A 15,626-nucleotide genomic window follows, 5' to 3' on the forward strand; every position below is an offset into this window, starting at 1 on the left:
CAGGGCCTGTTGGACGACACTCATCTCTGCTTTTAACTGTACGATGGTGTGCGGTTGGTCGGTTGGGGCCCGGTCGAAGAAGGTGCTGCCACCGGTCTAGGCGGTTAGCTCCGTCGGTAGGTCAGCAATGTCTACAACCGAAAGCGAGTGCGAATGGGAAACAGAACAGGCGAGCCCTTCGGCTTGCCCTTCGGCTTGCCCATGCCCATGCCCATGCTCATGCTCATGCGCAGTAGCAAACACAACTGCTTTGGTCTTTGCCATCTCTTTTCAGCCCTGACTGGGCCTTTCTAGCGATCAACAACCCCATCCTGCAGTTGAGTTATGGTTGGTGCTCTTCTCCCAGCTGCTGAGAAAGCGCCTTTCAGCAGCTAGTGCGTTCACGATCCTTGATGTGGGACGCTATGCTCTATGGCGTGTGTTTGGCATATGCAGGCACTCAAAGAGAAGAGGAAACAATCGCTTCTATGTGTGCCAGCCAGGTCGTGAGTGGCTGCGAGGAGAGGGGGTTTACAGCTGAACTCCTGCATCCTCATGGCAGGAGCAGCTTAGCTTCATCGGCCTTGCTTACTTACTCCAGTAAAAACAAAGCAGCCCCGTTCCCAAAACCCCTCCTTATCTGTGTCCAAAGGATTGGGCTGTCCCGATCTCCGACTTCATCCCAGGTATCCTGTGCTATATCAGTGTGGCCTCCTGCTTCCAGAAGACAGACCTTGCTTGACAGCTGGGAGAAGTCTCATGTCTGAGGCTATCCGAGACATCTCTCCCCGGACTTGCTTCCACACGTTCCACAGTGCACCATCCTCCATATTGCCTGCAATTTAACGGACCCTTACATTGCTCGCCAAGCACATTTCAGCTCTTGTACAGTACCGTACTAGGGACTCGAGAAAATGGCAGCCCCAGCTGCAGACGGCAATGAGCCCAACCCGGGCCCTCGACAGCCAGATGCCGATCACTTGTTCCGAGAGTCAAACATCCCGCCCTGGCGATTTGCATTCCTCTGTGTCGGGTCCGCTGCACCCCATACAAGTTTCTTAATTACTTCTCTTGCTGACATATTGCATAGCCTCTGCCTCGGCCTGTGTCTCTCCATGATCGACGCCTCCATTGTCGCAACCAGTTTGTACACCATCGGTGTGGAATTCAACGACGTGCAACAGATCAATTGGGTCGCCCTGGCTTACACGCTGACCTTTTCTCGGGTCTGCCGTCTTCTTCTCGAGGCTGGCAGACGTAGTCGGCAGACGGAACGCCTTCGTCGCCGCTTTTGTCATCTTCTTCTCCTTCTCACTCGGTTGCGGCTTTTCGCAGAACATGAACACCCTCATTGCGTGTCGAGCACTTCAGGGTATCGGCGGGTCTGGCTTGTTCTCAGTGACCATGATCATCTTCCCTGAGATGACCCCACCAAAATCCAGGAACTACATAGCCCCTCTGATCGGAGCTGTGGTTTCAACATCTGGCGTGCTTGGTCCTGTTCTCGGTGGTCTGTTCACTGCTTACACCACATGGCGGTGGGTGTTCTGGATCAAGTGAGTTGCTCATTCATGCTTCACGTAATCCCCAAGCTTCCAATCCTGACCTGATTTGTAGTGGTCCCATCGGATTCTTCTCCATGATTCTTTTCTACATCTCATGGCCAGACGCTGAGTACCTGCCTACCATACATAAGCGATCATGGAAAGACTTGGACTTTCCGGGGTCGCTGCTGGTTGTGACAGCCGCCGTCCTTGTCGTCTTTGCCTTTCAGGACGCTGGGTATAGCCATTCGGAGAACCCATGGGCCAGGGCAACCTTCATCGGCCCCCTGGTGGCTGGCCTCATCTGTTGGATTAGCCTCTTTGTATGGGAGGGTGTCTTTGAGCATTTTTGGAGCAAGAAGATGGCGGCCTTGCCTCTCGTCCTGATGCGTAACCGTGTGTTTACAGCAGTCATCTTGAACACCATATTCCTCGGGTTTGCTTACCTCGCCACACTTTACGCTGTACCGCTTCGCCTTCAGGTCGTCAATGACAAGAGCCCAGTCATTGCTGGTGTCATGATGCTTCCTATGTTGGGTGGCACAGGCATCGGCAGCGTCATCACGGGTGCCCTGAGCAAGAGGCGAAACCGGCTGTCTGAGACGATGACGGTCGCTTCTGCTTTGGTGACACTGGGCCTGGCCCTCGAGACAACGGTATCAGACTCTGCCGAGCTCGAGCCAAAGTTCTTGGGCTTCCTGGTGTTCATCGGTCTAGGCTATGGGATGGTTACATCTTCTGCAACCATGTTCACAGCCATGGAGGCCCCTATCACTGAACATGGTAAGTTCTCACAGCCCCCTCCCGATATAGGGACACAGTGACGACTCACAATTCGTTCTTCCAGCTCCAGCACAAGGCATAATTTCCCAGTCTCGGATGCTTGGAGGAAGTATTGGTATCGCCATGTCAACAGCAGTACTAGCGGTGGAGCAAAGGAAGCAGCTCGGCGAGATGGTCCCAACAGAGAGCCTTCCCGCCTTGGTTTCCACTTCGCAAGCCGATATTCGCAAGGCATACAACGATGCATTCAAACAGACGATGCAGGTGTGCGCCATAATTGCGGGAGTTGGTGTGCTGCTTACCATGGGCACATACCGCCGCAACCGTGGCTCTCTGGAGGAGCAGAGGGGTGAGCAGGTCCGCGTTGAGAACGAGCGGCGGGAAGCCGAGAAAAGCGCGGCGGCAGAGACCGCGGGATCTCAGTCATCTGCCTAAGCACTAAACCAGCGTGCGGTGTCTTCCTATTGTTGCTTCGCATTTCAGGCGTCTAAAATCGTGACGAACAGGATATCCGCATCGATGAGTACGGAGTTTAGGATACCCCTGGTGCTTTTTGTATTCAAGACGGTGGAGGTCAGCTGTGTGACTGAAGGGTTTGGTCCAAATCCAGAGATTTCATAAAGTCGAATGAGACATGTCCCAACTTGCCTATCGGTGCTCCTCTTATGTGAATACGCTGCCCATATCATGGTGTAGAGTTCGCATGAGTTGAGGATGTAGGTGCAAGCATTTGGCACACCGCCGTGAAAAGTTCATTTCCGTACGGGTAACAGGAAAGGAAACATTTCAAATAGTAAACTAATTGTAGAGAAAATTGTATCTAATAGTAACTTAGCCAGCTTGTAGCCAAGGAGGCTTGACATATACATGTTTTCTTGGGCGAGTGTCACTGCTCCCACCTTGTGGTCCGTTCTACAAATGTCACGGCTTCGCCTTGTAGTTCCCTTATTTTCCTTTCTTTCTGTGACGACAATTCATCACTAAGGCTCCACGGCAGCATCGTGACAGTGAGATCAACAACGTAGAGGAACTTTCCTATGCGTGCAGTTGAGTGCCACTAGGCTCTTGTGGCTGAGATCGGACGTCACTGTGTATGAGATCTGACTTGTTAATTTCATGCTAATTGTCGTGATTATCAGTTCCTGAGACTTCTTTGGGTGTATATGTGGCAAGGTCGACTTGCTCTGGCAAACTGTGCGATGTCTGTATTCAAGGAGAGCTTGTAGCTACAATTCTAACTACAGGAGGGGCCAAGAAGGCACCCTTCTTGTAGGTATGCGGTATCTATACATATAGCTTTTACTGTATACTCTATAAGAGGTCTGAAGTTCTAGATATTGACAAATACTAGAGTCGATGTCAGGGTGCACATCATCTAAGGATAATGTGGCCTTAGCCAGTCTCTGGAAGCAGATTATTAAATTGACTCAAAATCTAGACGAGCTCATAGGAATCAACTCGCGGGGGAGTTTTTGCCCCAGGTCCACGAGTTGTAGAATTGCCTCCTAGATATCCTCCATCCCATTCAGGACCCTCGTCACTGATTGACATGTGCTCGCATACGAGTGCCATGCTTTCATCCGAACCAGGGAAAATGGAGTTCCACCGCGTCTCGGGGTCTTCCAGCCTAAAGTCAGCTTCGATATTCTCGTCAATTATTGGGAATCTAGCCGTGATCGGATAGTGTCTTCATGTAGGCTTCGGTCACTTGGCGTCTTTGACAGGCACAATGTCGAAATGTCACACCATCAACACTACGAGCGCTATGTTCTCGTTGCTCGCAAAGTGACTCCCGGAGCACAGTACGTGACCGCCGCCAAACCAGCAAAATGCTACCCTATTGAACGAGGGATCTTACTGGTCTGCTTCTGTCGAGTGAGACACGCCAGTGATACATTTTATGCCATGCGTGGTAAGTGTTCTGAACTTGCAGACCGCGAGTTTTACTGGGAGGAATCGATGCGAGGCCGGACGAGGAGTTTGAGCCGACTTTCGGAGTACACATATCTGGACGGATTGGCACAATGGGGAAGATCATTCCACTTCTCGCGAAAGACTAAGGGGGGTATATATGGCCTGCTCTTGCTTGGGTAAGTCTGATGATGATGCGTCTTTGAATTTCCTCCATCCCGACAGTCTCATATCTACTGAATAAAAAGTGCTAATGAAACGTTCAAAACTTTATTCAAACGCAACCATTTCCTGTACATGGATTATAATAAAGCTCATCCAGGACTCTGACTCTGAATCATTCCACGCCATTGAAACAGAAGTTAGCATGGCGGCACGAACCGCCCAGGACGCAAGAGCGGAAGGAGAAGCACTTGACCCACAGAAGATATTGTCCTTGACTCTTTTGCAATCTGTCTTTGCAGAGACTATGCGTCTTCACATCAGCGTTTGTACCACGAGAACGTATATTGAAGACGTCAACCTCACAGGGTATATCGTCCCTCGGGTATCAATGACGCAAACACCCACCGAGGCCTCTTACCTGGATGAGAATGTTTGCGAGTTTACCTCTCAGCACCTTATTTTACTATGTCTTGATTCAAAACCCCGTAGATAATCGCACCGACCGCTGAATCGTCGTGATAGGGGGCACTCCTGAACACCCGACTCCAGAGTTCTGGGCAGCTTGACACGTTCAGTTGAGACCATAGGCGAGAACTGCATATCCTCAAAACATCTCGAGTTCTCCATCGCAGGCAAGACCGGGTCTTTCCTTCCATATGGCGGTGGTATCAGTATGTGTGCAGGCCGCAACTTCACCAGGTCGGTGGTCCTACTTGTTCTAGCCATAATGGTCTCGAGATTAAGAGTTGGAATTGGGTAGTTCAGCGTGGCTAAAGCAAGATGGGTCTCTGTCCATCCAACCCGCTCCAGACCTTGACTCTGACACACAATCGGTGGCGGCTCCTCCAGACTGCGATTGAGGGTCAAAGTGAGAGCTTTGTAGCTGGGCCAACATTATACCAGTGTTAATATATTCTACCTCACACTAGTCAACCGTCTGGGCCTTCACATGCGTGCCTTTATTAGAAACTCACAATGATGACAATACTTGAGGGCGGGGCGAGATATCATAAGTAGCCACGCGTTAATGGGCTCTATGTGCAGGTCTGCGCCTAGAGGACAGATAGCATCCTCTAGCACATCTGGATGATAGAAATTCACCGTGCCCCCTTTTCACTGCCACAATATGTGGTGATGATGTATTATGCCGCATGCTATACAAGACAGTATTCCTAGTGTCTCCTTTTGATAGTGAAGCCTTAACTTGCTCTTCAAGGGCGTAACAGCAACCGCAAAAGTCCTCTAGAATTGTATAGCTCTGTTGTTAGGACAAGGGCAAACTCGTTCGAAAGCATATGTGACAATGTTCCAAGCGCCAGCATTCGAGACTTGAGTTCTGGTGGAGATATTGTTTTGTTAGCATCACGTCAGTTTGTACAAGTAATCAAATCTCGCACCTTCAAGGTACTAGTTACTACTTGCGTGACTGACTAATTATGCTTCTATTAACTCAAGAGGCTTGCCGATGTGCATGATATCTTGTTGCTACTGCCGATTGAATTTCAGGCTTTGATGGCTGCAATTTCGCGACCTCGCTCTTTGAAATCCTGGACTGTTCCCTCTTACCCAGCTACATTGGCTACACAGCTCGGAAATTTGTTAAGATGACTGTAACGCTTGGATCCATGCAGTCGGACTAGAGGTTTGACAAGGAATTGTGCCACTACACAAGACTATGTAAGCTAGTAGTGAGTTGATTAATCCCCGAAATTCTGATGCTCCAACGACGCAGAGGGTGGTCTGCCTCGACCAAGACTGGCTCTGACGGTGTTGTCTGCCTGACAATGCCTACAGAGCTCCACGAAGCTACTGAATACCTGTTGCCAAGTCCGTAGACTCTCCTGACAGCTCAAAGAATCAGGGGCGCCCCCGCGAGGAATGTCGCCAGTTGGTACAACACCCAAGTATACTTCTATCGTACGTGGCTCATCGGAGAGATTCGGAAGCTACGGCTTTGACCATGCCTACGCGACCGGGCCCTTGATAGTCCCCGAGCGAGGCCATGCTTTTTCTACATGATACGCCCCCAATGAAGTTATTTTCAAAAATCTCCGGCGAGGCCTGAGCTCTTCAAATGAGGTTCCCGCGGATGGTGAGCAAGCCGCGCAGCTAGTGCGGCTCCCAAGGACCCCGGCCCCTCGAGCTTGCATAGGCCCCCCACCCCTGACAGGAAAAGAAGGCTGCTCAGGGGGAGAGTTCAAGCCCAACCAAGGTCCACGGGTAACCGGCCTGTCGGGGACTGCATGCGGCTTCTCGACCAACCTGTGTCAGATTGATTTGGTCCTCCACGCTTTGGTCTGGTGGAACAAATTCATGCCGGATGCAAGCCACATGCCAACAATATGCAGGTTGCACGCGTGGCTGCGACAGCTCGCTTGAGGTGAGCGGTTTTCCTGGGTCGGGAGAGGGGGTGGGAAGGAACAAGCACCAGATGCAATGCTTTCTTTTTTTTTTTTCTTTTCTTTCCTTTTGTTTGGGCCGGGTTGGGCTGTATGTGCAGTAGCCCGCTGGGTAAACAGCATTTGCACCATTGCCTGGCGTGCGATCCCTCCCCGCCAGACGAGGGCATCTCTCCCGTACTCTGGCTAATGGGCCGCCCTTGGCCGAAAGAAGCAGCTATCCACGCCGCCGCCCCGCGCCTTTCGACCAATGCCGCACCACTGCCATTGGCGATGCCGAGGGTGACGGTGACGATGGCCCTTGCAGCCTCTTGATGGGCCCAGAACTCTATGCGAGGGCGGCAGCCACCCACGAAGCTTTTGGCCAAGTGCAGCAGGATTCGGGCGTGCGAGGACAAAGTGGAAAGCAGCGCCGGCCTAGTATAAAGGGGTGGCCCCTGTCGGGTTCCGCCGAGAACCCTAACTGCGAGGATGTCGAGTGCCGGCATGGCTAGGTACGGTATGAATCAGGATGGAGCAGGATGCAAGAAGGACGCCATAAGCTTCACCGGTCAGGAAGAACCGACAGCAGCGGCTCTCGAGTGCCGGCATGACAGGCGACCTACTGATCCAGATTAGACACGAGAATGTCCAGATCGGACTGGTGCCCGCCCGGGGGCAAGAGGGAGTCAACGGAGACGGCCGCTGCTGTGCGGCGGTCAGTACAGTAGCATTGTGCTCTCCTTGTAAGTGGAGCTGTGCTGTGATGGAATATCAACGGTGGATCAGGCTGTACTGTACGTACCCGCCGGCTGGAGGAGGTTGGTGCCGGCGATGTCAAGATGCTGTGCCCTGCACATACATAGGTACGGTATACGCGGGCGAGTAAGAAGGTGTTGGATGGAGTGAAAAGGTAGCAGTCGATAAGTGGGCTGGGCTGCAGCGGATGGGAGCGACTCGCCCGAGGTCCGTGGCCCGTGGCCCGTGGCCCGTGGCCCGTGGGCCGCGATCGCTTGTCAGGTGAGTTCGCTCGTGCGGTTGCCGTGCTCTGTTGGTTCGGCCTTGCCTGAGGGCTGGATGGCTGGATGGCTGGGTGGTTGGTTGGGCTGGATGGCTTAATGGCAGCCAGCATATGACAATAGGACGGGTCTGTTATAGGTGACACAGTTGGGCTCGCAGCCTCGAAGCAGGGCCGAAGTTCCTTGGGGTCTCAGCGGCGCGGGTATGATTTTGCGGTCATGCGGGCGCCTGCACACAGCCTGGAGACCCGTCCGAACATTTGCTGCGTGCCGGCACACATCCTCGGTTCACTCGCACTTGTGGCCAGCCCTGCCTTCCGTATGCCCGTCAGCTGTGGATCATCACAGTTTTTCTCTGTGCAGTGCCGTTGCCGGTTAGGCCAGAAAAGCAAGTCACGATGGCACCAGCCTAGACGGGCAGTCCAGCCGGGGCGCGTTGTCTGTTCTCGAAGCCGCTTCCTGGCTCCTCGATGCTACCCCTTTTCGCCCCACAGCGTGCATGGGACGGCACCACCCCTGCAGCGCGAGGGTGGGCCCAGCGTCGAGGTGGGGCAGGTGGATCAGATGTTCTGAGAACGTCGCATCGTTGCAGCTGCACACCAGACTCTAGGTAGAGACGACCTCCCATCGACGTCTCGCGACGGGCCGCAACTCCAGATTGCTCCAGGAGTTCATCTGGCCCTGCTCCCTGTCGATCGCCCAAGGGCTGGGAGAACCTTCCCCAAATGCATCGCCGTGCAGGCCGTGGCCCCCAATCGCAAAGCTTCCACGGGCGTCCCCACTCGCCCTTCTCCAACCCTACCCCAACAGACAGCCTTCTTCCTTCCCCCAGGACCTGCATTCGCCCTTGCACATAATGGTGCCAGGTATTGGGGTATCGTGGTATCGAGCAGGAACTTCGGGAACCCAGCCATCTGCCAAGTTGACTCAGGGACCAGGAGGAGGGCCCTGGTGGAGGGACCCTCGGTGCTCTAGCCAGGCCTTACCTCACACCCTCACCAGAGAGGCTCACACCCAGACACCCAGACACCCAGACACCCTCGCACAGTCGCACCGGGCCCCGCAAAGGCCCATCCATTCCTGGCCAAGCTCTTGCTGTGATCAGCACGCGCATGCTACCTTTAAGCCTCCTTCCATGCCGATCGACCTGTCTGACCTGTCTGACCTGCCATGCCCATGCCACGCCCTGCCCATGCCAATCGAAAAACCGTTAAGATTCCCATGCCACTCGGGAAAAATGCCCATCGTGTGCGCGCACAACCCGCTTCACTTGGCGGCACGCACAGCAGAGGCCAACGGCGCCTGAGAGGACGCAGGGAGGGGGGCGCCAAATGTGTCACCTGCCCCCCATCTCGACGCCCTTGACGTGCCATCATACCCAACGGCACTGACTAGGCGCCTGCGCGCGCTGGACCCCCGGGCAGAGTCATGGTCTCGAACAGGAAACACGCTCATGTCTACCGTCCGAAGGTGTGCCCGGGTCCCATCAGACCGGCGCCGAGCACCCTGTCCACCGTCATCCAGCCGGGGCCAGAGTGTCAGCCGGGCAGTCAGCCAGTTCACCTCTTGCCGGCCGGTTGAAGTTGAACCCTCCAGCCAGAACCACAACAGGGAATCTGTGGGCAGGATCGATAGACTTCTCTCCACGACTCCAGGGCAGATCAGCGCCCAGCCCGTCGAAGAAGGCTGTGATCTCCACCACCACCTGGCCCATCTGCCCATCTAGGCGCCCCCCCTTACATGGTACAGGTGGCCTACATGCTTGCTACCCGCGGTGCTGGATTACTAGGAGGCGAGCCCACGTCCCCGACCGTGAACGCCACATGGAGTCGACGTGGAAGCTGATCTTGCCAGACGGGGTTGACCCCATGAGGAGAGCCCCCAGCAGGTGATCTCCCGCGCAGAGAGAGTGAAGGAGGCCATACCATGCCTGTGGCCTATAAGCACCGCACCGCACCGCACCGCGGACGCACTGCGGGAAAGCAGACTTTTTGCCACTAATTAGATGAAAGGGGCATCAGGCAAGCCTCGTCGTCCAACAAGACAGGCTCGCCTCCCTCGCGTGTGCCATCATCGAGCGCACCGCTGTAGTCCCCCCTCGGGCGATGACAAAATGCTGACGAGACAGACAGGGCAGTACAGGGAACTACACGCCGGGCCAGGGGTCCCAGCATGTCAAGTATTTCCTTCTTCTGTGCACGTCCCTCCAGTAAGCGGGCCCCACGAAAGACAAACAAGCCCATCCTCTAACCGCACCGCAATCTCGCTACCACATGGCGTCTGGCTGTACTTTAATTTTTTGCGACCTTTCTTTTCCTGTCTGCGTGTCTCTGATGTGATGGGTGGGGGGCCGGCGGGACGGCACAGCAGAGATCCCGCCCCGATATGAACATGCACCGTTTCCCCATGGGGAGCGGCAGCGGGGCACCACCATCTTGCTTCCTGTTTACTATGGTATGGTGGCGTCGCGGGGCCCGCATGGGGCTTACCGTCAAAAATAGCCAGCCCGTGCGCGTGCGCGCCCACCACTCGTTCCCCCACACTCGCACAGCAGGTGTCGGACCTGCATCCTGTGGTTCAACATACAGGCTGGAAAGAGGTAGTAGCAGTAGCTATAGCAGTCGTTGTAGCAGGGCAGTACATGATCGATCACCCTCGCCTTCACGCGGCCTTGCCTCGCAATATCCGGCGGGGAGGGTGTGAGTGACGTGGTCCGGAAAAATACGTTCACGACCTCACATGGAGGCTCACTGCGTTCCATCACTTGCGAGATCCTTGCTTGGTCTTGAGAGGGATGTTTTTGGTCTTGCTTTGTGCGACCTGAGGACGTGATAGTATTCGAGGGCCTGACTATTCATCAAACTGCTTCCTATCGATTTCCAGACATTGCCCCATTGCGCCCCGCCCTCCCCCCCCCCCCCCGTGTGAAGTAACTGTACTACTGTACTGCCTGTGGCCGGCTCACTGCATCTCGGCCGTGGCTTTCCTCCCATCCCAGTCCCATCCCGGTAACCCATACAGTCGTAGCCAATCCAAAGGCATCTCTCAGCCATGTCTCTCGGACTTGTGTCTCCCCTTGGTGTATTGAAAGACACAATTCGCCTCCATGACCAGTTTTTTTTTTGGTGATAAGTCGTCATCAACATCGTAAGGAAAATTTGCATGCAAGCAAGCAAATAAGCAAGCAAGCCCGCTCGGAAAACAGGGAAGAAGAAGACAAGATTGAGAAAAAGAAGGTATGTACAAAACATGGTGAGGCCGAGCTCAACGGAGGAAAAGTGAAGAATCAAGAAGGAGCAGAAGTTGGATGTGACCCGCGACCCCCGCTAGCGCGTGGCAGAGTATCAGCCGGGAAACGGAAAATGTGACCATGGTAGGGGCTGTACCGGCGATACTACCCCGGCCGTGCCGTGGGGAAAACCAAGGCTCAGTGGACGAAGGGATAGCCGCCGTCCAGCGAGCCGGGGTGGTGGTGGCCACCAGGCCCCGTCAGCATGCTGTAGTCGATGGGCTGCTGCTGCTGTTGTGGGGCGCCCAGGCCCATGCCGCCGTCGTGGACGCCCGAGTACTGGTCGAGGCTCATGTCGTCCGCCTGGCCCCAGTACATGCCCTCGTGGTCCATGAGCAGGCCGTGCTGGTCCAGCATGTCCATGATGGGGATGCCGTCCGGCCCCAGCCCGATGGGCGACATGTGCAGCTCGGAGCCGGGGGACCCGGCCAGCAGCGCGCTCATGTCGGTGCTGATGGCCAGGCTGTGCAGCGAGCCCGGCGTCAGGGGTGCTGCTGCTGCTGCTTCGGACCGCGTGTGCGCAATGGTGCGGCTGGCCTCATACATGCGCCAGACGACCTCGCGGCTGCGTCGCGCCGCCAGCGACCAGTCCTCCATGGCGTCGAGTAGCTCGATCACCGTCTCGATCTGCTTGTTCCACTCGGGCACGCGCGGGCTGTTCCACTGCCAGAACACAGACACAAGCGGTACCATGGCCGCCTGGTAGAGGAACCATGCCGCGTTCCACCCCTGCATCTGGTTGCGCGTCCACTCCCGCGCGATGTCGTCGATGGTGTGCTTGGCCAGCTCCCGGCATGTCTCAACCGCGCGATGTCAACGTCGGTCGCCTCCTGCGCATTGGCGCTGGCGAGGCTCAGGAGCACTGGGCGGTGGAGAAGCATGCGTAGGTTCTGGTACCGCCACTTCATGATGCAGCGTGCAATGTAGAGCGGCTCCGCACAGGGGTCCGTGGTCCGTAGAAGCCACGGGAGGCTGCTGTACCAGTTGACGAGCTGGCCGTCCAGGCTGTGGCGGTCCTCGGTTGAGACCAGGGGTGCTACAGCCAGCGTGTCCTGGATGGCGGTGGCAATCTTGCAGAACTTGATGTTCTCAATCAGCGGCAGGATGCCTGCGTGCTGTGACGAGTCTCGAGAAGAGTTGATGCCAAACTCAGGAGCTCGGATGTTGATTGCAGATCCCCAGCGTCCGAATGAAGGTCGGCCCATGGTTGTGGTCGCCCAGGTGTCCAAGCAGAACAGGCTCCACCATGTGCGTCTCCGCGTCTCCGCAGCGGACACGTCGCTGGTGCTCTGGGCAAGGCTCTCTCTGTGAAGGCCAAGGGCGCTTGCCATCCGGATGGTGCCTCCAAGAACAGCGTTTGCCATGTTTGGTCTGTTGATGTAGTGTAGGTAGTAGCCGCCAATCAGGGCCAGTGCTTGTACGGTCTCGATGTGACTGCTGCCGAAAGCGTCCAGAGGCAGGAACTCCATTGCTCTGTTGTAGTAGTTGACGTGGTTGTAGTCATCTGACTTCATCGCCACGATGCTTCCCATGGCGAAAACCATGTTGACAAGTGCCAACCAGGGAACGTCAAATCGCTGTCCCTCCAGGTAGTCGGCACGGAAGGACGTCTCGTCAAGCATCGGGATGAACACGTGGATTCTCTTGAAATAGGCGTCGATCAGGGTTTGGCCTTTCCACGACCACGGGATCCTTTGCGGGTCCTTTTGCGTCGATGACTTGGTTCGAGCCGCGGGGAAGCTGTGTGGGATTTCGGAGGTGTTGAGCGGTGCGGCTAGAGCATTTCGGAGTTGAGGCTGGACCTTGAGCATGACCATCAACGCAGCCTTGATGGAGGAAGCCCCCAGGTACGAGGTCTGCCGGTCAACAGAGAGGGAGAGAGCGTTGACATCGTCCGCTTCCACGGGGATTGGTTCCCTGCCTCTGCGCTCCTCGTCCCACTCGGTGTCCCGGCCAGGAAGCTGCTCGAGCGTAGACAGGCTCTCTCCGGAGGTGGAACATATTGGTGAATCAAGCTCGCCGTTAAGAGTTGGCGATGTGAGAGGTGGTGATGGAAGCCCGTGGAGGGATGTGTCAATAAATGGGCGGTCGAGAAGATCCAAGAGCTCGTGCCGGGAGAGTGGCAGAAGAGACTGAACATCATGGGTGGGATATAGCCGGTTCAGGATCGACCGGCACTCTTCCAGGGACTGAGACAAGGCCTCAAGGGTTCTGCGCGAGTTAGGACCTGTCTTGCTACGGCGGCCAGCAAGTACTTACTTGCGTGATGGAATCACGCGTTGACGATGCTTGTCGTAGAAGCAACGCTTAGGAGCACGGCTGGAGAGACACTGGCCACAAGGTTGTTGGCCGTCACATCGACTGGTAGAGAAGGGTCAGTTGGGGGCCGACACATCACGTCCCGAGTGTCCGGCAACTAACATCTTGCGGCGTTTGCACTCAGCACACGCATGAGGCGTTGTGATTCTCTTTGCCGCGGCGGCACTGCTGGATTTGGGGTTTTCTTGTTGCTGCTCTGAAGCTGGTTTCCTGGGAGTGACGCCCTGGAAGGTATGAAACATGCCACCTTGGGCGGATGTCGTAGTAGCCGGTGCCATGGTGGATCAGTGAGAGGTGGAGATGGGTGGTGTGCGATGTTGTTTGGTCCTGGCGTTATATCGTAAAAGCACGTACAGTCATAGACAGGACAAAATGATATATACAAAGAGCAAATGGAAAGATGAAGCTGATCTAAAGCTTGGCCATCACAGAGTCAGTACCGTCGAAGGCTTCATCTGCTCCCAGATAGCCCAGCCCGAGGAGAAGCAGGATGGGGGCAAATAGTTATATATTGACATTGCGCGCCAGTGTTGGTGGGCAAGGGTGAACAAATTAGACTGTGGGGATGGGACCTTGAGTGACGGATCGCCAGGGATGTGCAGGACTGCGGAGTAGCTTGGGGACCCAGGTCGACAGGGGAAGGGTCAACAATTTAGTTGTCCACAGCGTGGTGCTGTACCGAGAGCCATGAGAGGTGGAACTTGGCAAGGGACCTTGTGTGGGATAGGTACTATGCAGCACAAACCCTAGTCTCCGTCCACAGGGTGGAGGGGGGGCGGCGTACTGTTGTTCCTCATGTGGTTCGAAAGGGGGGAAGGGGACGAGGAGGAGGATGGAGGGCGAAGGGGACTGGTCAATGCCGAGTTCCCCATGCTCGGTCGAGGCCACGCCAGAGGAAGAGACAAAAAAGGAAGACCATGGCCCTTCACTGGCCAGAAAACGTCTGGAATATACAAGTTCCCGAGCCAGACCGCTTAAATGGGGCATCGGTCCCAAAGTAAAACCCAGCTGGCATATGGCCAGCCCCCGGCGGCCAATTTTGGGTGAAGGTGAGGGAAATGCAAGTGGAATCCTGAAGGTGGAGGAAAACAGGCGAGTGAGCCCTGACTGCTAGGTACTGTAATGAAAGTACTGTAATAATAATGAGCAGAGAGGCAGGGCAGCCCGTTGACAGCTGCACGGCTTCCCTTCAGCCCAAGCACCTGCGACTCGGGAGACAGCTTGTACCCGTGGTCGTATTGTCAATGCCATAGTGACCTGGCCTGCGCCCGGCCGTAGGCCCAGACAAGACGTTGCGATATACCTTCGGCTACATGATGCTAGCCCGTCAGTATCGTGGGTGGCACGCAGGTCGGCTGACTGCTGGAAGAGCATGGGTCGGCTTCGGCAGGAAATCAGTGAGGGGGAAGCGGAAAGGAACAAGCTCGTAGCAGACAGACGATGGACGGACAAGAGTACCGCAAATCAGGAACAGGCAAGGATCGTGGGTATGTGGCGCGACAAGGACCAGGGCGTGGGCATGGGTGGACGATGCATAGCAGGGAATCAAGCTTAACAAACTCTAATCAACGTGTGAACATGGGTACCTGTGGTGAACTGGCTTCGACTGGAACCTACTTCTTTGCAGCGCCACTCACACAACTGCACTGCGGTTGCGGTGTGGGCCGGCAGGACGCCGTCCCTGAGTCACAGGACACGGCCGTGTTCCCGACAGCCTGACAGGTTGGACAGCACAAGCTCAGGTGCAATGAACGGCAAGTCGAAAGGAGGACGGACAGGCTCATGACGGAGGATCGCCATCTCCATCGATCTCTGTTGGACGCCAACGCGTGCTGTGTAACTCAGACAGGCTGGACGTTGGATCCAACCTTGTGGGGAAAGCCGCATGTGCTGCGGTAGCCGCTTGCCGTGGATATGATGGGGAATAATGGATGATCGAATGTTCTGGGCCAATCAGTGGGACCTTTGCCCGCGGGAATCTGGAGACGCGGCCTTTACACGGCGCCACCACCCTGCGCTTCTGGTTTGACCACAGGACCATCGCATACATGACCACTGCACCACTGCACCACTGCAGTGGCAGTGGCACTCCCTCGTTCGTGGCCAGCATCGGTTAATTGACAGCTCGATATTGACTGGCACGCCCTCTGCCCCTGGCAACACGCCCATCACTGCCTGAAGTGGCGCCCACACATTGCCGTTCTCTGGGACCTAGTCGCTAGCACCTCGAGCCACCGCG

At 55.6% G+C, this 15,626-nt stretch overlaps 2 protein-coding genes across 2 annotated transcripts; one reads left to right on the plus strand and one right to left on the minus strand.

Moving 5' to 3' along the window:
• Positions 1-1,317: 1,317 nt before the first annotated feature.
• Positions 1,318-2,741, plus strand: INS49_000480 (uncharacterized protein; the record flags this gene model as incomplete). Its single annotated transcript, XM_043161317.1, has 3 exons — positions 1,318-1,535; positions 1,597-2,306; positions 2,371-2,741. The coding sequence occupies 3 exons, from the start codon at positions 1,318-1,320 to the stop codon at positions 2,739-2,741; spliced, it is 1,299 nt and encodes a 432-aa protein (XP_043029823.1).
• An 8,465-nt stretch (positions 2,742-11,206) lies between these two features.
• INS49_000481 (uncharacterized protein) lies at positions 11,207-13,665 on the minus strand (the record flags this gene model as incomplete). The annotated part of the gene is made up of 4 exons (XM_043161318.1): positions 11,207-11,854; positions 11,887-13,279; positions 13,328-13,429; positions 13,490-13,665. The coding sequence occupies 4 exons, from the start codon at positions 13,663-13,665 to the stop codon at positions 11,207-11,209; spliced, it is 2,319 nt and encodes a 772-aa protein (XP_043029824.1).
• Positions 13,666-15,626: the final 1,961 nt, after the last annotated feature.

Source organism: Diaporthe citri, assembly GCF_014595645.1.
Source record: "Diaporthe citri strain NFHF-8-4 chromosome Unknown scaffold_1, whole genome shotgun sequence".
NCBI lineage: Eukaryota > Fungi > Ascomycota > Sordariomycetes > Diaporthales > Diaporthaceae > Diaporthe > Diaporthe citri.